Genomic DNA, 21143 nt, shown 5'->3' on the forward strand with positions numbered 1-21143 from the left:
CCAGCGACAGTGGGTTTGTGCCCTTAGGCAACGTTGTTGCCGGTGATGTCTGGTGAGGACCTGCCTTACAACAGGCCTACAAGCACGCAGTCCAGCCTCTCTCAGCCTATTGCTGACAGTCTGAGCACTGATGGAGAGATTGTGCGTTCCTGGTGTAACTCGGGTAGTTGTTGTTGCCATCCTGGACCTGTCCTGCAGGTGTGATGTTCAGATGTACCGATCCTGTGCAGGTGTTGTTCCATGTGGTCTGCCACTGCGAGGACTGTCCGTCCTGTCTCTCTGTAGCGCTGTCTTAGGCGTCTCAGTACGTACATTGCAATTTATTTCCCTGGCCACATCTGTAATCCTCATGTCTCCTTGAAACATGCCTAAGGCACGTTCACGCAGATGAGCAGGGAGCCTGAGAATCTTTCTTTTGGTGTTTTTCAGAGTCAGTAGAAAGGTGAGTTTATTTATTAGTAATATATCTACTGCTGTACATATCATTCTCCCCTATAATATATCTACTGCTGTACATATCATTCTCCCACTATAATATATCTACTGCTGTACATATCATTCTCCCACTATAATATATCTACTGCTGTACATATCATTCTCCCACTATAATATATCTACTGCTGTACATATCATTCTCCCACTATAATATATCTACTGCTGTACATATCATTCTCCCACTATAATATACTGTATATACTGCTGTACATATCATTCTCACACTATAACATATCTACTGCTGTACATATCATTCTCCCACTATAATATATCTACTGCTGTACATATCATTCTCCCACTATAATATATCTACCGCTGTACATATCATTCTCCCACTATAATATACTGTATATACTGCTGTACATATCATTCTCCCACTATAATATACTGTATCTACTGCTGTACATATCATTCTCCCACTATAATATATCTACTGCTGTACATATCATTCTCCCACTATAATATACTGTATCTACTGCTGTACATATCATTCTCCCACTATAATATATCTACTGCTGTACATATCATTCTCCCACTATAATATATCTACTGCTGTACATACCATTCTCCCACTATAATATATCTACTGCTATATCATTCTCCCACTATAATATATCTACTGCTGTACATATCATTCTCCCACTATAATATATCTACTGCTGTACATATCATTCTCCCACTATAATATATCTACTGCTGTACATATCATTCTCCCACTATAATATATCTACTGCTGTACATATCATTCTCCCACTATAATATATCTACTGCTGTACATATCATTCTCCCACTATAATATATCTACTGCTGTACATATCATTCTCCCACTATAATATATCTACTGCTGTACATATCATTCTCCCACTATAATATATCTACTGCTGTACATATCATTCTCCCACTATAATATATCTACTGCTGTACATATCATTCTCCCACTATAATATATCTACTGCTGTACATATCATTCTCCCACTATAATATATCTACTGCTGTACATATCATTCTCCTCACTATAATATATCTACTGCTGTACATATCATTCTCCCACTCCCACTATAATATATCTACTGCTGTACATATCATTCTCCCACTATAATATATCTACTGCTGTACATATCATTCTCCCACTATAATATATCTACTGCTGTACATATCATTCTCCCACTATAATATATCTACTGCTGTACATATCATTCTCCCACTATAATATATCTACTGCTGTACATATCATTCTCCCACTATAATATATCTACTGCTGTACATATCATTCTCCCACTATAATATATCTACTGCTGTACATATCATTCTCCCACTATAATATACTGTATATACTGCTGTACATATCATTCTCCCACTATAATATATCTACTGCTGTACATATCATTCTCCCACTATAATATACTGTATCTACTGCTGTACATATCATTCTCCCACTAAAATATATCTACTGCTGTACATATCATTCTCCCACTATAATATATCTACTGCTGTACATATCATTCTCCCACTATAATATATCTACTGCTGTACATATCATTCTCCCACTATAATATATCTACTGCTGTACATGTCATTCTTAGTATATAATGTGTAAATTCATCCGGTGTATACACACATTGGATTTGGATTACTGTTCCAGTGCTATTTGTGTTGTTAATTGAAGTCGTTCCAACATTTCTTAATTACTTTCTTTTCATTTGTTGGAGTATGTGTGGATTGTTTTGTATTGCTATGTATTACTGCACTGTTGGAGCTAGAAACATAGGTATTACTGCACTGTTGGAGCTAGAAACATAGGTATTACTGCACTGTTGGAGCTAGAAACATAGGTATTACTGCACTGTTGGAGCTAGAAACATAGGTATTACTGCACTGTTGGAGCTAGAAACATAGGTATTACTGCACTGTTGGAGCTAGAAACATAGGTATTACTGCACTGTTGGAGCTAGAAACATAGGTATTACTGCACTGTTGGAGCTAGAAACATAGGTATTACTGCACTGTTGGAGTTAGAAACATAGGTATTACTGCACTGTTGGAGCTAGAAACATAGGTATTACTGCACTGTTGGAGCTAGAAACATAGGTATTACTGCACTGTTGGAGCTAGAAACATAGGTATTACTGCACTGTTGGAGCTAGAAACATAGGTATTACTGCACTGTTGGAGCTAGAAACATAGGTATTACTGCCCTGTTGGAGCTAGAAACATAGGTATTACTGCACTGTTGGAGCTAGAAACAGGTATTACTGCACTGTTGGAGCTAGAAACAGGTATTACTGCACTGTTGGAGCTAGAAACATAGGTATTACTGCACTGTTGGAGCTAGAAACATAGGTATTACTGCACTGTTGGAGCTAGAAACATAGGTATTACTGCACTGTTGGAGCTAGAAACATAGGTATTACTGCACTGTTGGAGCTAGAAACATAGGTATTACTGCACTGTTGGAGCTAGAAACATAGGTATTACTGCACTGTTGGAGCTAGAAACATAGGTATTACTGCACTGTTGGAGCTAGAAACATAGGTATTACTGCACTGTTGGAGATAGAAACATAGGTATTACTGCACTGTTGGAGATAGAAACATAGGTATTACTGCACTGTTGGAGCTAGAAACATAGGTATTACTGCACTGTTGGAGCTAGAAACATAGGTATTACGCTGCACCAGCAATAGCATCTTCAAATCGATGTACGCGACTAATAAACTTTGATGTGATTTAGGGTCATCCCCCACACAGACCAGACCTAGTCATTTGTCAAGGGGCCCCTAGAACAGTCTCTTTCAGTAGGGCTCCTATTTTCCTCAAGCAACACAGGGGGGAGAATAGGGTTGCTGCTGAATCTCCTGCCTTGGTCTGCTCTATTGTGACTCTGCCTCCCTGCCAAGAATGCTTTCCAACAGACAGACAAACAAACACAAACAGCATTTAGTGCAGTGGGTGTTAAAGTAGTGTTTTTCCGGCTTGTTAAATTAGATACTGTGGGAGTTATTACAGGATGTAGCTTTGTTGCTCTTATTTACTTACAACTCATTCTAAATACAGATATAGCCTACAGAAGGCAACATAGTATTTGGTTTGTTTTAATATCCTTGGATTTCAAGTAGGGAGAGGCTGCTAGGTCTCTTTTTAATAACACATATTCATAAGGTTGACAGCCATGATCCTAGTATACGACTTCCTCTGAAGTTTGCACATTCGCTTTCATGGAATTATGAAAGGATTCTGACTATTTTTAGTGCACTTTTAGAGCTTTTGGTGAATTTGTCGGCTAAGAAAAAATAAATGCTAACATCTTGTCAGTCTAGATCTTTGTTTTAGTCCAGCTCTTTGACAGCTTTTGACTGTTTCTGTCCTCGTCTTGCAGGTGCGAACATGGATCCTCATTGTGGGCTACACAACAGCGTTTGGTGCCATGTTTGCCAAGACCTGGAGAGTCCATGCTATCTTCAAGAACGTCAAGATGAAGAAAAAGGTGAGAGAACGCAGTGAGCTGCTGCCCATGGAACACTGCTGCAGCATCGATTCCAATCCAACCCATTGCTACTCTTCCTGTCTTTCCTATCTATCTGTACCTTATCTAATAAACAAGCAAAACATAGTAGTGAAAAAAAAAATGTAAATCACTACTTGTGTGGTCTCATGGCCAAAATGATGGCCAACAGCAGAAAGTAGTGACATGTGTTTTTTCTGAAATTGTATTATGTGGAATGATGATGATGAATTATTATTACTATTATCACCATATCATCATCATTTTGCACCAGCATTGACCTTGTCTTATGAATGAGGTGAATGGGGTCCCTTTCTATTTCCATTCAGTCAAATCCATTTCAAAGTGAACATTTTCATTTTAAGTATTGCATTTCTATTCACTTCCTGAAACGGCTGAATAGATTTGACACCGATCCTGCCTCTTTGGTCACTCTGCTAAAACAGTAGCTGACAGTGTTCAGGTTGTGGAAAGATGCAGAGTAGCCAACATGCATACAGGCTTTGTCCCAAATGGCACCCTATCCCCTACATAGTGCACTACCATAAGGCTCTGTCTAAAAGTAGTGCACTATGTAGGGAATAGGGTGCCATATGGGACGAATCCATAGTGTCACCAAAAGGAGGGTCCTTCTGTAGCTCAGTTGGTAGAGCATGGGGCTTGTAACGCCAGGGTAGTGGGTTCGATTCCCGGGACCACCCATACGTAGAATGTATGCACACATGACTGTAAGTCGCTTTGGATAAAAGCGTCTGCTAAATGGCATATATTAAGGAGGGGATTACAGCCACAGGTATGGGACCTGCTTTATGAGCAACGGAGTGCACATGCCGGATTAACATGCTAACTCCCCTTCTTTAGAAAAGACTATCAACATCAGACTAGCCACGGTCATTTTGTTTTTTTTGTGTAAACCAGTTAATTGAAGGAAGAGAACGTTTTCTGTTGCTGTGAACAAGCAGCAGTATATTGTGGTCGTCACACGGTCTGGTCTGCTGAGGCTGGCTGCACTCAAGCAGAACGCAGGAGCCTAGAACCATAATTGGCCATTATGGACTCTGATAGAGAAATCCTCACTGGTTAACAGCAGCTAGCGCTTCTTATGCCACTGATTCCTGTGTCACTACACATGCATTATGTCAGATATAAAATGAATAGAGGGAGAAGAAGGTGTAGAAGAGAGAAGGGGAGGGACTGTTATGTGATATTGTTTCTGACCACATTTTCAGGGTTTGCAAAAAATAACACTTTACCCCTCGCCTCGGAGCAAGTATGCAGCCCTATCACAATCTGGTTATCAAGTAGCAATCACCAGGGGAGCTTCCAGGTTGCTGTCTGTGACAATGTTGCTACGGTATTTAGGTCCTAGATGGCAGGAAGCTTGGCCCCAGCGATGTACTGGGCCGTATGCACTACCCTCGATAGTGCCTTGCGGCCAACGGGGCTGAGCAGTTGCCGTACCAGGCAGTGATGCAACCATGTTTAGATTTCCTGTTTGCTTATACAGCTCACTGAGTGTGGTCTTAGTGCCAGCATCGGTTTGTGATGGTAAATAGACAGCTACAAAAAATATAGATGAAAACTCTCTTGGTAAATAGTGTGGTCTACAGCTCATCATGAGATACTATCCCTCACGCGAGCGAAACCTCAAGGCTTCCTTAATATTAGATTTTGTGCACCAGCTGTTGTTTACAAATATACAGACCGCCACCCCTTGTCTTACCGGAGGCAGCTGTTCTATCTTGCCGATGCAGCGCAAAACCCGACAGCTGTATGTTATCCATGCACAACTCAGTGAAACAAAAGATATGACCATTTTTAAATGTCCCGTTGGTATGATATTTGTGATTGTAGCTCGTCTATTTCGTTATCTAATGATTGTATGTTGTCTAATAGGACTGGTGGTAGAGGCAGATTACCCAGTCGCCGTCAGATCCTTACAAGGCACCCCGACCTACGTCCCAGATATCTCTGTCTCCTTCTCATGTGAATTACTGGGATGTTGGCCTTGTCGGGGGGGTCTGAAGTAAATCCTTCGTGTCCCACTCGTTAAAGAAAAAATATGTTCGTTCAGTACGAGGTGAGTAATCGCTGCCCTGATATGAAAAAGCTATTTTCGGACATAAGAGACGTTGGCAGGAACATTATGTAAAACAGCAGCCATCTCCTCCCATGTCATTTAATATGATCGGTTTCCTGCTGGTCACTACCACGTCTTCTAACAGAGGCGCCGGGATCTAAACCAGCACCTTTTACACTTGGTGATGCTCTTTTTCAACCAAAACATGTCCTCAAACTACATGGGTGTAACTGAGTAACTACTGTAGCAGACCTAAGAAGTGGTGTTTTTCTCCCAGTGGGAGACCCAGCAGTAAGGCAGGTTGTTAGCCCCACTCAGTCACCCCAAGCCCCAGAGGAGCTGCAACGATCCAGCCACAAAAAGCATTACAGACACTCTGCTCAGCTCAGACTGTACACACACACACACACACACACACACACACACACACACACACACACACACACACACACACACACACACACACACACACACACACACACACACACACACACACACACACACACACACACACACACACACACACACACACACACACACACACACACACAGTGTACAGTTCAGGGACAGCTGGAGCTCCCCCTGGGTATATGCTGCTGCTGCGATCTTTCTCTAGAAAAAGTCAAGCTGAAGAAGCCAAGCTAGAGATTGACTCAAGCACTAAATAATTTACCACACACCCCTTTTGTTCTATGTTCAGTGCACACGCACACAAGCACACACACATGCTCCCTGTGGTGAACCTGATGGAATGTGTGTGGGGTTTCTGTTACTGCTGTGTGAGACTGGCGGATCATCATGGAGCTTGGTGATTCATCTCGTTGTTTAAGCCTGCAGTTTTTTACAGGATTAAAGGGCTACGTGTTTGTGTGCTTGCGCACATGCTTGTGTGTTTGCATTCTTGCATCCGTACGTGTGTGTGCTTTTCTGTAACACACACTCTAACCACGGACCTGTTTTCGATTGACATGTTTCGATTCCTCTCTTCAATGGAAATACAAAACAGCAAACCAATATCTATCTGACATAATATGCTTGTGTAGCTGGTGTGATTATGTAAAGGCTTGCCAGGCCTCTGTGGCTGCATCTCTGCTGGCCTTTTGATATTTGTAGTCCACCTCACATCACATCCTGGATAGATGTGTCGGATGGCAACGGCTGCAGGAGGGAGTGTGGGAGAGCTGTCAGAGAGAGTGGGAGAGAGAGAGTGCGTGGGAGGCAGAGAGAAAGAGAGAGAGAGATTTAAAGATGGAAAGAGACATCTCTCCTTTAAGTCTGCGGTCATCTCAAACACAAACACGTTTTGATATCTTCAGATGTGCTAAAAAAGGGAGGATCTTTTGTGTTAACATCTAAAAAGATGTATTTTTGATTTGTAATTCAAAGAAAAACAAAACAGCTCTTGCTCCTGTGAAATGTGTTGCTATGGCAATTATGCAGACAAAGTTTTTTCTCCTCTCTTCCTCCTCCTCCGCTTCTTCTTTCTCTTCTTCCTCCTCTTCTTGTTCCTCCTCTTCTTCTTCTTGTTCCTCCTCTTCCTCTTGTTCCTACTCCTCCTCTTCTTGTTCCTCCACCTCTTCCTCCTATTCTTGTTCCTCCTCCTCCTCCTCTTCTTGTTCCTACTCCTCCTCCTCCTCTTCTAGTTCCTCCTCCTCCTCTTCTTGTTCCTCCTCCTCCTCCTCTTCTTGTTCCTCCTCCTCCTCTTCTTGTTCCTCCTCCTCCTCTTCTTGTTCCTCCTCTTCTTGTTCCTCCTCCTCCTCCTCCTCCTCCTCTTCTTGTTCCTCCTCCTCCTCTTCTTGTTCCTCCTCCTCCTCCTATTCCTCTTCTTGTTCCTCCTCCTCCTCTTCTTGTTCCTCCTCCTCTTCCTCCTCTTCTTGTTCATCCTCCTCTTCTTGTTCCTCTTCCTCCTCCATCAGAGCAGAGAGACTAAACAGAGTGCTCCCCAGGTGGAACTAGACAGCCCTTAAATCTAAAGACCTATTCCCTGGTGGTTCAGCAGGGCCAGGATCTGTCTGTCGGCAGCAGTTAACCGAGCTCCCTCCCTCCCCTCCTTTTCCCTCCCTCCACACACACACTGATTGAGTGCAGGGTCTTTGGCTGAGTGAAGTGATAGCTGTTGTCAGTAGTCAAAGTGTTGCTGGGGGTTCGCCATGGAACCCCAGTGATATTTGCCATCTCTTCATCAATCCCTCCGTCCTTTCGCCAGTCCCTCCATCTCCGTCCCTCCTTCCCCCCTCCCTCAGGGAGAAGACTGTAAATCAGGGTGTGCTCAATAAGGGTTCCACTCGGTAAGGTTCTCACAGCACTCCTTCACTCCTTAAAGAGGCCTGGTTCCGTGCTGGGTAAGCACGGGGCCTGTCAATCAAACCCTCCGTGTCTGCCTGGTAGTCTGTCTCTGAGATTTACTTTAGAGTATTCTTGAACGTGCACATAGTACGATACTCCATTGCACACACACACACACACACACACACACACACACACACACACACACACACACACACACACACACACACACACACACACACACACACACACACACACACACACACACACACACACACACACACACACACACACACACACACACACACACACACACACACACACACACACACACACACACACACACACACACACACACACACACACACACACACACATAGAGAAGACAAAACATAGTGCACATAGTGTCCACATAATACTGTACAAGCTTACACAGAACAGTGACCTCACGCGTGTGTACATGATCTGATATGAGCTGTGTATTTCATACTAAAATAAATACACATCCCTATGCAAACGTTTGATCATATCTGACGATCCCATTCCCCACGGATCAGGGTCTTGAAAGCATACTGCTCTGTTCCCTGATCACAACTAGTGTACACAGTGTATTCTACAGTTCACACAGTCCACATCCCCATGCTTTTAATGATGAATCAGCAGTAGAATATAGAAATACTGTCACCAGGGTAGGCAGAAGCGTTTAAAATGCAAAAAAGAAAGCAGGCCTGATGTAGCCAGCTCTAATGTTAGCAGGCCTGATGTAGCCAGCTCTAATGTTAGCAGGCCTGATGTAGCCAGCTCTAATGTTAGCAGGCCTGATGTAGCCAGCTCTAATGTTAGCAGACCTGATGTAGCCAGCTCTAATGTTAGCAGGCCTGATGTAGCCAGCTCTAATGTTAGCAGGCCTGATGTAGCCAGCTCTAATGTTAGCAGGCCTGATGTAGCCAGCTCTAATGTTAGCAGGCCTGATGTAGCCAGCTCTAATGTTAGCAGGCCTGATGTAGCCAGCTCTAATGTTAGCAGGCCTGATGTAGCCAGCTCTAATGTTAGCAGGCCTGATGTAGCCGGCTCTAATGTTAGCAGACCTGATGTAGCCAGCTCTAATGTTAGCAGGCCTGATGTAGCCAGCTCTAATGTTAGCAGGCCTGATGTAGCCAGCTCTAATGTTAGCAGACCTGATGTAGCCAGCTCTAATGTTAGCAGGCCTGATGTAGCCAGCTCTAATGTTAGCAGGCCTGATGTAGCCAGCTCTAATGTTAGCAGGCCTGATGTAGCCAGCTCTAATGTTAGCAGACCTGATGTAGCCAGCTCTAATGTTAGCAGGCCTGATGTAGCCAGCTCTAATGTTAGCAGGCCTGAAGTAGCCAGCTCTAATGTTAGCAGACCTGATGTAGCCAGCTCTAATGTTAGCAGACCTGATGTAGCCAGCTCTAATGTTAGCAGACCTGATGTAGCCAGCTCTAATGTTAGCAGGCCTGATGTAGCCAGCTCTAATGTTAGCAGGCCTGATGTAGCCAGCTCTAATGTTTGCAGGCCTGATGTAATGGAGAGCAGGGAGCAGAGAGCATATTTATTTATTATGGGGCACAGCTAATACAGATTGACCGTAGGTAGTGTACTGTGCTGTGTGGATCTTATATTGTATCCAGTACACAACAGCACTATGTCCCATTGGGAATAGCAGAATGTGATCATTTATTAATTTGACATCTGTCTTGGCCAAAGGGACATGAGACCATGGTCAATCTTCTGATATGATTTTTCCGTGGCGGTGGAGAGAGAGAAAGTGTTAAACCAATCCTCTATTCCATTCTGAGTCCAGAGAGAGAGAGAGAGAGAGAGAGAGAGTGTTAAAGATAGACCACGTCATTTATATGAAATGATTTCTCTCAAGTGCGTCCATGTCTGTGTTCTCCTGATCTTTGCTTTGATGTGGACGGCGGTGGGGTCAAACGCTGTTCAAAATAAAGATCAGACGGGAGGGGGCAGGGTGGCCCACCTTTCATCCTCTAAAGTTCACCAACACAAAAGAGGGTCTTTGTTGATTTATGCGACTCCCGCTCGGGTTGGTGTCTATTACCAGCTCACTGTATCCTACCTCTCATCCCTCCCTACCCTCCCTACATTTAAAAAGGAGCTACCTTCCTGTGTCAATGTAGGACAACCTTTGTGGTTCCAGGTAGAGCCCTTTGTGGTTCCAGGTAGAGCCCTTTGTGGTTCCAGGTAGAGCCCTTTGTAGTTCCAGGTAGAGCCCTTTGTGGTTCCAGGTAGAGCCCTTTGTAGTTCCAGGTAGAGCCCTTTGTGGTTCCAGGTAGAGCCCTTTGTGGTTCCAGGTAGAGCCCTTTGTGGTTCCAGGTAGAGCCATTTTTGGTTCCAGGAAGAGCCCTTTTTGGTTCCAGGAAGAGCCCTTTTTGGTTCCAGGAAGAGCCCTTTTTGGTTCCAGGAAGAGCCCTTTGTGGTTCCAGGTAGAGCCCTTTGTGGTTCCAGGTAGAGCCCTTTGTAGTTCCAGGTAGAGCCCGTTTTGGTTCCAGGTAGAGCCCTTTTTGGTTCTAGGTAGAGCCCTTTTTGATTCCAGGAAGAGCCCTTTTTGGTTCTAGGTAGAGCCCTTTTTGATTCCAGGAAGAGCCCTTTTTGGTTCTAGGTAGAGCCCTTTTTGGTTCCAGGCACCCTTTCCAAGTATATTTCCCTTTTTCTAAAAGTGTACCTACAGCCACCTCTCTCACCCTGTCTCCCCTATCATTCTCTCTCTTCTCTTCTTCCCTCCAGATCATCAAGGACCAGAAGCTGCTGATCATCGTGGGTGGGATGTTGCTGATTGACCTGTGCATCCTCATCTGCTGGCAGATCGTTGATCCGCTGAAGAGGACCGTGGAGGAGTACAGCTTGGAGGTACATCTGACCATTTTTCTCCCATTTATATTAACAAAAACATACTCTGACCACGTTTGTCATGTGACCTTTCCGGAAAGGTCACATGACAAACGTGGTCAGCAGAGTATTGGCCAGAGTATTTCCTTGCCATAACTTACTGGGGGAAATGCTGGGCCCTTATTCACCACAATCGAACACCAACATCTTAGTGGCACCACTAGATTCTCTAATAGCGATAATGGTTCTGGATCTGTGGCACCAACATGTCCGCCAGTGAGGCCAGATCAGCAGCAGGCTTCGTTGTGGTTATTTTTGGTTCAGGAGGATATGAGCCACTCTGCCACCTCCTGTCCTCTTCCACTGCTAGCCAGACCCTCTCCTTACCAAGCCAGCTGGGATGTGGGGTGTTGGCAAGGCATGCCGGTAAGAAACACTTGGCAACCCTTTACCCCTGATACTGGGTAAGGGCCGATGTGTAGAGAGCTGGTGGACTCAGCTCTGCCAGGATTAGTTGAGGGATGGACTTCACCTTGCTAGGATTGATTACAGTTGGACTTAGCCTTGCTAGGATTGATTACAGTTGGATTTAGCCTTGCTAGGATTGATTACAGTTGGATTTAGCCTTGCCAGGATTGATTACAGTTGGATTTAGCCTTGCCAGGATTGATTACAGTTGGATTTAGCCTTGCCAGGATTGATTACAGTTGGATTTAGCCTTGCCAGGATTGATTACAGTTGGACTTAGCCTTGCCAGGATTGATTACAGTTGGATTTAGCCTTGCCAGGGTTGATTGAAGGGTGGATTTTGCTTTGACAGGACTGTTTGGAGTGTGAATGGCTTTTTGGATCCTGGCACACCATATTTGGACCACAAACTGTCATGAGTGATTAGTAGTTAGAGATGGTGACTGTAATGTTTGGCTTTGTTAAAACTGTGATTGATATTGCTGCTGTAACTGTTAGGTCACTGAACACAATAACGGAAGCTGGATGATTGTCATTGATTGATTATTGTTCTGTTGAGTCTGTAACAGTGGGAAGACTGTATTGTGTCTTGTGACCGGAGCAAAACTTTGATCAGTCAAATATCCACCACAAATGAACATGGTTGTACTGTACACTTCTAATACAGCACTAATACAGTCTGTTTGCATGACAGCCCACTAACTACCATCCCACCATCACGGTTTAACAGCAAACCGAATTTCAGATCTAAATTTGACTTCCAAAGTCGATTGGCCTTTGATGTTATTGGCGGTGGGCACAGACTCGTCAGGGTACACCGGGGGTATGGACTAAGTGGATGTTAAGAGCTAATTAAGAAATCCTTTCAACTCCTCCAGACACCTCCTCAGCTCCTGTCAAGTTCGGAACTTCTGACAGGGCAACGTCCTCCCTAAACGCCAACGCAATTGGTTGAGATGTTTAAAAGAGCCCTGGTGACCTTCGACAAATCAGCAGTGGGATTGGAAGTTCAGGGTGCAGAGTCGTGATGAAAGGTGGCCCTTAGTGGTGTATTCTGGGAGGATTCCAGGGGAGGGTTGGGGGAGGTCCTTTGAAAGTACTTTGATGCTATTGACCCGAAGTGAAGCTGTTGCTTTTTCATGTTTGTTTGCTCTGGTTGGTCCTGCGCAGGAAAAAGGTGGGATGGAAGGATGAAACTCTCCCTTGGAGTCAATTACCTTTCTGTGACTTCAATTAAAAGAGATGCCTCTGAAATGATAAGTAGTGTTTAGCTGGATACAGCCCCCAAAGCAGCAGGTCACAACAAGAGAGAGAGAGCTCTGGGATTGGAGAGAGAGCGGGAGAGAGAGAAAGAGAGAGCTCTGGGATTGGAGAGAGAGAGCTCTGGGATTGGAGAGAGAGCTCTGGGATTGGAGAGAGAGAGAGAGAGAGAGAGAGAGAGAGAGAGAGAGAGAGAGAGAGAGAGAGAGAGAGAGAGAGAGAGAGAGAGAGAGAGAGCTCTGGGATTGGAGAGAGAGAGAGCTCTGGGATTGGAGAGAGAGAGAGAGAGGGAGAGCGCTCTGGGATTGGAGAGAGAGAGAGAGAGAGAGAGCGCTCTGGGATTGGAGAGAGCGCTCTGGGATTGGAGAGAGAGAGAGATCACTCTGGGAGGATTGGATTGGGAGAGAGATCACTCTGGGATTGGAGAGAGAGATTGGAGAAAGAGCACTCTGGGATTGGAGAGAGGGATTGAAAAGAGAGAGCTCTGGGATTGGAGATCGCTCTGGGATTGGGGAGGGAGATTGCTCTGGGATTGGAGAAAGAGAGTGATCGCTCTGGGATTGGAGAAAGAGCGCGCTGGGATTGGAGAGAGATCACTCTGGGATTGGCGAGAGAGCTCTGGGATTGCTCTGGGATTGGAGAGAGAGAGAGAGAGAAAGAGATAAAGCTCTGGGATTGGAGAGAGAGAGCTCTGGGATTGGAGAGAGAGCTCTGGGATTGGAGAGAGAGAGAGCTCTGGGATTGGAGAAAGAGAGCTCTGGGATTGGAGAGAGAGAGCTGGGATTGGAGAGAGAGAGAGAGCTCTGGGATTGTAGAGAGAGAGGAGAGAGAGAGCTCTGGGATTGAGAGAGAGAGGGAGAGAGATAGCTCTGGGATTGGAGAGAGAGCTCCTGGATTGGAGAAAGAGAGAGGGAGAGAGAGAGATAGCTCTGGGATTGGAGAGAGAGAGCTCTGGGATTGAGAGAGATTGGAGAGAGAGAGAGCTCTGGGATTGGAGAGAGAGAGAGAGCTCTGGGATTGGAGAGAGAGCTCTGGGATTGGAGAGAGAGAGAGCTCTGGGATTGGAGAGAGAGAGAGCTCCTGGATTGGATCCTGGAGAAAGAGAGATAGAGTGCCCTGTGATTGGAAAGAGAGAGAGAGAGAGAGAGAGAGCGCGCTCTGGGATTGGAGAGAGAGAGAGAGAGCGCTCTGGGATTGGAGAGAGAGAGATTGTGAGCTCCGGGATTGGAGAGAGAGCGAGAGAGATCGCTCTGGGATTGGAGAGAGATCACTCTGGGATTGGAGAGAGATCGCTCTGGGATTGGAGAAAGAGCACTCTGGGATTGGAGAAAGAGCACTCTGGGATTGGAGAAAGAGCGCTCTGGGATTGGAGAGAGAGCGCTCTGGGATTGAAAAGAGAGAGAGCGCTCTGGGATTGAAAAGAGAGAGAGCGCTCTGGGATTGGAGAGAGATCGCTCTGGGATTGGGGAGGGAGATTGCTCTGGGATTGGAGAGAAAGAGAGAGTGATCGCTCTGGGATTGGAGAAAGAGCGCGCTGGGATTGGAGAGAGATCACTCTGGGATTGGCGAGAGAGAGAGAGATCGCTCTGGGATTGGAGAGCGAGAGAGCTCTGGGATTGCAGAGAGAGAGAGAGCTCTGGGATTGGAGAGAGAGCGGGAGAGAGAGAAAGAGATAAAGCTCTGGGATTGGAGAGAGAGAGCTCTGGGATTGGAGAGAGAGAGAGCTCTGGGATTGGAGAAAGAGAGGGAGAGAGAGAGAGAGAGAAAGCTCTGGGATTGGAGAGAGAGCTCTGGGATTGGAGAGAGAGAGAGAGAGCTCTGGGATTGGAGGGAGAGAGAGAGAGAGAGAGCTCTGGGATTGGAGAGAGAGAGCTCTGGGATTGGAGAGAGAGAGAGAGGGAGAGAGAGAAAGATCGCTCTGGGATTGTAGAGAGAGAGGGAGAGAGAGAGCTCTGGGATTGGAGAGAGAGAGGGAGAGAGAGAGCTCTGGGATTGGAAAGAGAGAGAGCTCCTGGATTGGAGAAAGAGAGATAGAGTGCCCTGTGATTGGAAAGAGAGAGAGAGAGAGCGTGCTCTGGGATTGGAGAGAGAGAGAGAGAGCTGGGATTGGAGAGAGAGAGATTGTGAGCTCCGGGATTGGAGAGAGAGCGAGAGAGATCGCTCTGGGATTGGAGAGAGATCACTCTGGGATTGGAGAGAGATCGCTCTGGGATTGGAGAAAGAGCACTCTGGGATTGGAGAAAGAGCACTCTGGGATTGGAGAAAGAGCGCTCTGGGATTGAAAAGAGAGAGAGCGCTCTGGGATTGAAAAGAGAGAGAGCGCTCTGGGATTGAAAAGAGAGAGAGCGCTCTGGGATTGGAGAGAGATCGGGCTGGGATTGGGGAGGGAGATTGCTCTGGGATTGGCGAGAGAGTGAGAGATCGCTCTGGGATTGGAGAGCGAGAGAGCTCTGGGATTGCAAAGAGAGAGAGAGCTCTGGGATTGGAGAGAGAGCGGGAGAGAGAGAAAGAGATAAAGCTCTGGGATTGGAGAGAGAGAGCTCTGGGATTGGACAGAGAGAGAGAGCTCTGGGATTGGAGAGAGAGAGAGCTCTGGGATTGGAGAAAGAGAGGGAGAGAGAGAGAGAGAGAGAAAGCTCTGGGATTGGAGGGAGAGAGCGAGAGAGAGAGAGCTCTGGGATTGGAGAGAGAGAGAGCTCTGGGATTGGAGAGAGAGAGAGAGAGAGCTCTGGGATTGTAGAGAGAGAGGGAGAGAGAGAGCTCTGGGATTGGAGAGAGAGAGAGAGAGAGAGCTCTGGGATTGGAGACAGAGAGAGCTCTGGGATTGGAGAGCGAGAGGGAGAGAGAGAGCTCTGGGATTGTAGAGAGAGAGGGAGAGAGAGCTCTGGGATTGGAGTTGTATGGTGTTGCGTCCTAGCTGACTGGACTGTTTGGTGGGTGGCGCTGACGAGGGAGAGATGGGATAATGGTGTTACGCCGGATGGTGGACCACTCTGGGGAATGCAGGGAGAGAGAGAGATTAGCCGCGATTGATTGGTGCGAGAAGAAGGACCATTAACTCTGAATCTGTGTCCCAAATGTAAACATATTCCCCATGTTGTGCACTATCTTTGGCCAAAACTCTATAGTATGGCCCTATGGGCTCTGGCCAAGAGTGCACGAAATAGGGAATAGGCTGCTATTTGGGACCCATGCGCTGAGATTCTTACAAGGCCTCAGGCATGGTTTCCCTGCCGTCCCTCCCCTAGCTTCCTTCCCTCTTTCCCTTCCTCTCCCTCTGTCTCCCCTGATTCTCTCCTTCCATCCTCCAATATCAAGATGTGTTAGGAGGACTTGGAGGAGAAACAACTGGCGACCTTGGGCTGGGTCCACATGCGGCATCAGAGGACATAGTGTGTGGTTGTACTGAACTGAACTGTCAGTGTTTAGTCTGCTCTGCTGAGAGGTTGTTGTCTGTCATACAGGGCAACAGGATGTAGTCTATGGTATTGATTTAAGATGTACCTGTACCTGCTGTGTACATTGATCATGTGTATCATGTGCATGTATGGACTTACCTGTAGCAGGTTGTTTGTTTATATGCAAATCTTGTATTTACTTCACTGTGTGTGTGTGTGTGTGTGTGTGTGTGTGTGTGTGTGTGTGTGTGTGTGTGTGTGTGTGTGTGTGTGTGTGTGTGTGTGTGTGTGTGTGTGTGTGTGTGTGTGTGTGTGTGTGTGTGTGTGTGTGTGTGTGTGTGTGTGAGAGAGAGAGAGCTTTCAGGCATACAGTGCATTCGGAAAGTATTCAGACCCCTTGACTTTTCCGACATTTTGTTACGTTACAGCGTTGTTCTAAAATTGATTAAATTGTTTCCCCCCTCATCAATCTACACACAATACCCCATAATGACAAAGCAAAAACAGTTTTTTGTATGAAAAATTAAATATCACATTTACATAAGTATTCAGACCCTTTACTCAGTACTTTGTTGAAGCACCTTTGGCAGCGATTACAGCCTCAATTCTTCTTGGGTTTGACACTACAAGCCTAACACAGCTGTATTTGGGGAGTTTCTCCCATTCTTCTCTGCAGATCCTCTCAAGCTCTGTCAGATTGGATGGGGAGCATTGCCACACAGCTATTTTCAGGTCTCTCCGGAGATGGTCGATCAGGTTCAAGTCCGGGCTCTGGCTGGGCCACTCAAGGACATCCAGAGATTTGTCCTGAAGCCACTCCTGCATTGTCTTGGCTGTGTGCTTAGGGGCATTGTCCTGTTGGAAGGTGAACCTTCACTCCAGTCTGAAGTCCTGAGCGCTCTGGAGCAGGTTTTCATCAAGTATCTCTCTGTACTTTGCTCTGTTCATCTTTGCCTTGATCCTGACATGTCTCCCAGTCCCTGCTGCTGAAAAACATCCCCACAGCATGATGCGGCCACCAGCATGTTTCACCATAGGGATGATGACAGGTTCACTGGGCATTCAGGCCAAAGATTTCAATCTTGGTTTCATCAGACAGGCAAATCTTGTTTCTCATAGTCTGAGAGTCCTTTAGGTGCCTTTTGGCAAACTCTAATCGGGCTGTCATGTGCCTTTTACTGAGGAGTGACTTCCGTCTGGCCACTCTACCATAAAGGCCTGATTGGTGGATTGCTGCAGAGATGGTCGTCCTTTTGGAAGGTTCTTCCATTTCCACGGAGGGAATCTGGAGCTCTGTCAGAGTGACCATCGGGTTCTTGGTTACCTCCCTGACCAAGGCCCTTCTCCCCGATTGCTACCTTTTTTCCCGGGCGTCCAGCTCTAGGAATAGTCTTGGTGGTTCTAAACTTTTTCCATTTAAGAATGATGGAGGCCACTGTGTGCTTGGGGACCTTCAATGCTACAGAAATGTTTTGGTACCCTTTCCCCAGACCTGTGACTCGACGCAATCCTGTCTCAGAGCTCTACAGACAATTCCTTTGACCTTGTTTTGCTCTGACATGGACTGTCAACTGTGGGACCTTATATAGACAGGTGTGTGCCTTTCCAAATCACATCCAATCAATGAAATTACTACAGGTGGACTCCAATCAAGTTGTAGAAAGGATGATCAATGGAAATAGGATGCACCTGAGCTCAATTTAGAGTCTCATAGCAAAGGGTTTGAATACTTATGTAAATAAGGTATTTCTGTTTTTTGATTTTTGCAAACATTTCTAAAAACCTGTTTTCGCTTTGTCATTATGGGGTATTGTGTGTAGATTGATGAGAAAAGTGTTTTATTTAATCAATTTTCAAATCAAATCAATTGATTTATATAGCCCTTCTTACATCAGCTGATATCTCAAAGTGCTGTACTGAAACCCAGCCTAAAACCCCAAACAGCAAGCAATGCAAGTGTAGAAGCACGGTGGCTAGGAAAAACTCCCAGAACATTGCCAAGATGTTCAAATGTTCATAAATGACCAGCATGGTCAAATAATAATAATCACAGTAGTTGTCGTGCAGCAAGTCAGCATCTCAGGAGTAAACGTCAGTTGGCTTTTCATAGCCGATCATTAAGACTATCTCTACCGCTCCTGCTGTCTCTAGAGAGTTGAAAACAGCAGGTCTGGATTTTTCTGCATCATTTTTTGGACAGAAAGTTTCCGATCTTTGCAATGTTATGTAGATGGCAAAAAAAACCTGTCCTTGAAACAGTCTTGATATGTTTGTCAAAAGAGAGATTATGGTAACGCCGAGGTCCTTCACTGTTTTATTTGAGACGACTGTACAACCATCAAGATTAATTGTCAGATTCAACAGAAGATCTCTTTGTTTCTTGGGACCTAGAACAAGCATCTCTGTTTTGTCCGAGTTTAAAAGTAGAATGTTTGCAGCCATCCACTTCCTTATGTCTGAAACACAGGCTTCTAGCTAGGGCAATTTTGGGGCTTCACCATGTTTCATTGAAATATATAGCTGTGTGTCCTCTGCATAGCAGTGAAAGTTAACATTGTGTTTTCAAATGACATCCCCAAGAGGTAAAATATATAATGGAAAATAAGTATTTGGTCAATAACAAAAGTTTATCCCAATACTTTGTTATACACCCTTTGTTGGCAATGACAGAGGTCAAACGTTTTCTGTAAGTCTTCACAAAGTTTTCACACACGGTTGCTGGTATTTTGGCCCATTCCTCCATGCAGATCTCCTCTAGAGCAGTGATGTTTTGGGGCTGTTCCTGGGCAACACAGACTTTCAACTCACTCCAAAGATTTTATATGGGGTTGAGATCTGGAGACTGGCTAGGCTACTCCAGGACCTTGAAATGCTTCTTACGAAGCCACTCCTTCGTTGCCCGGGCGATGTGTTTGGGATCATTGTCATGCTGAAAGACCCAGCCACGTTTCATCTTCAATGCCCTTGCTGATGGAAGGAGGTTTTCACTCAAAATCTCACGATACATGGCCCCATTCATTCTTTCCTTTACACGGATCAGTCGTCCTGGTCCCTTTGCAGAAAAACAGCCCCAAAGCATGATGTTTCCACCCCCATGCTCAGCATTCTTTGTCCTCCAAACACAACGAGTTTTTACCAAAAAGTTATATTTTGGTTTCATCTGACCATATGACATTCTCCCAATCTTCTTCTGGATCATCCAAATGCTCTCTAACAAACTTCAGACGGGCCTGGACATGTACTGGCTTAAGCAGGGGGACACGTCTGGCACTGCATGATTTGAGTCCCTGGCGGCGTAGTGTGTTACTGATGTTAGGCTTTGTTACTTTGGTCCCAAGCTCTCTGCAGGTCATTCATTAAGTCCCCCCTTGTGGTTCTGGGAATTTGCTCACCGTTCTTGTGATCATTTTGACCCCACGGGGTGAGATCTTGCGTGGAGCCCCAGATCGAGGGAGATTATCAGTGGTCTTGTATGTCTTCCATTTCCTAATAATTGCTCCCACAGTTGATTTCTTCAAACCAAGCTGCTTACCTATTGCAGATTCAGTCTTCCCAGCCTGGTGCAGGTCTACAATTTTATTTCTGGTGTCCTTTGACAGCTCTTTGGTCTTGGCTGTAGTGGAGTTTGGAGTGTGACTGTTTGAGGTTGTGGACAGGTGTCTTTTATACTGATAACACGTTCAAATAGGTGCCATTAATACAGGTAACGAGTGGAGGACAGAGGAGCCTCTTAAAGAAGAAGTTACAGGTCTGTGAGAGCCAGAAATCTTGCTTGTTTGTAGGTGACCAAATACTTGATTTCCACCATAATTTGCAAATAAATTCATTACAAATCCTACAATGTGATTTTCTCAATTTTTTTTATAATTTTGTCTGTCATAGTTGAAGTGTACCTATGATGAAAATTACAGGCCTCTCTCATCTTTTTAAGTGGGATAACTTGCACAATTGGTGGCTGACTAAATACTTTTTTGCCTCACTGTAGAGGGTGACCCCTAAGAAATGTTATGGCCTGACTTCAAGGCATTCATTTTAATTACATTACATCTAGCTATAAAACCCTTCTCCTAACGCCTTAAATCAAGTCTCCTTTCTGATCCACAATTAAAACTAGTGCCCCAGATATTAATTCTGTCCCTGTATGTCCCCTTCAGAGCACTGAGGTTGTATCTCAAAGAGGGTTTAGTGCACTAAATAGGGGATAGGTTGCTGTTTGGGATGCATCCAGTATCAGTCAAAGGTTCGGACACACCTACTCACTCAAGGTTTTTTTATTTTTACTATTTTCTACATTGTAGAATAATAGTGAAGACATCAAAACTATGAAATAACACAGATGGAATCGTACTAACCAAAAAAGTGTCAAACAAATCAAAATATATTTTATATTTGAGATTCTTCAAAGTAGCCATCCTTTGCATTAATGACAGCTTTGCAGACTCTTTGCGCATTCTCTCAACCAGCTTCACCTGGAATGCTTTTCCAACCCAATGTAAAACAGTAAAAATAAAGAAAAACCCTGGAATGAGTAGGTGTGTCCAAACTTTTGACTGGTACTGTACATATCAGTGTTTTTTCCCACAGTAGCAGGCCTCTTTAACAGTGATCATGCTCGTTACAACTACAGGAAGTTAGGATTGCCCTGCTGGAAAATTCTGGAGACATTCTGCTGTAAAAGACAATTAGGTTCATTTTGCGTCTCGTGAATAATTAACTGTTTGTTAACGTTGAGGATGTTTCAGGAGAGGTAGGGGAAGTTTTAGTCATAGCTGGAGGGAGGTTTT

The 21143-nt window shown here is 45.1% G+C and overlaps 1 protein-coding gene across 1 annotated transcript in view; it reads left to right on the top strand.

The window, feature by feature from the left end:
• LOC124012997 (gamma-aminobutyric acid type B receptor subunit 2-like) overlaps window positions 1-21143 on the top strand; it is a 477346-nt gene that overhangs the window by 336378 nt on the left and 119825 nt on the right. The window contains exons 12-13 of the mRNA XM_046327101.1: window positions 3871-3978; window positions 11132-11254. Of these exons, the coding sequence (XP_046183057.1) occupies window positions 3871-3978; window positions 11132-11254 (231 nt within the window). The remainder of the gene's footprint in view (window positions 1-3870; window positions 3979-11131; window positions 11255-21143) is intronic.

The sequence above is a fragment of the Oncorhynchus gorbuscha genome, linkage group LG24 (genome assembly GCF_021184085.1).
Source record: "Oncorhynchus gorbuscha isolate QuinsamMale2020 ecotype Even-year linkage group LG24, OgorEven_v1.0, whole genome shotgun sequence".
Classification (NCBI taxonomy): domain Eukaryota; kingdom Metazoa; phylum Chordata; class Actinopteri; order Salmoniformes; family Salmonidae; genus Oncorhynchus; species Oncorhynchus gorbuscha.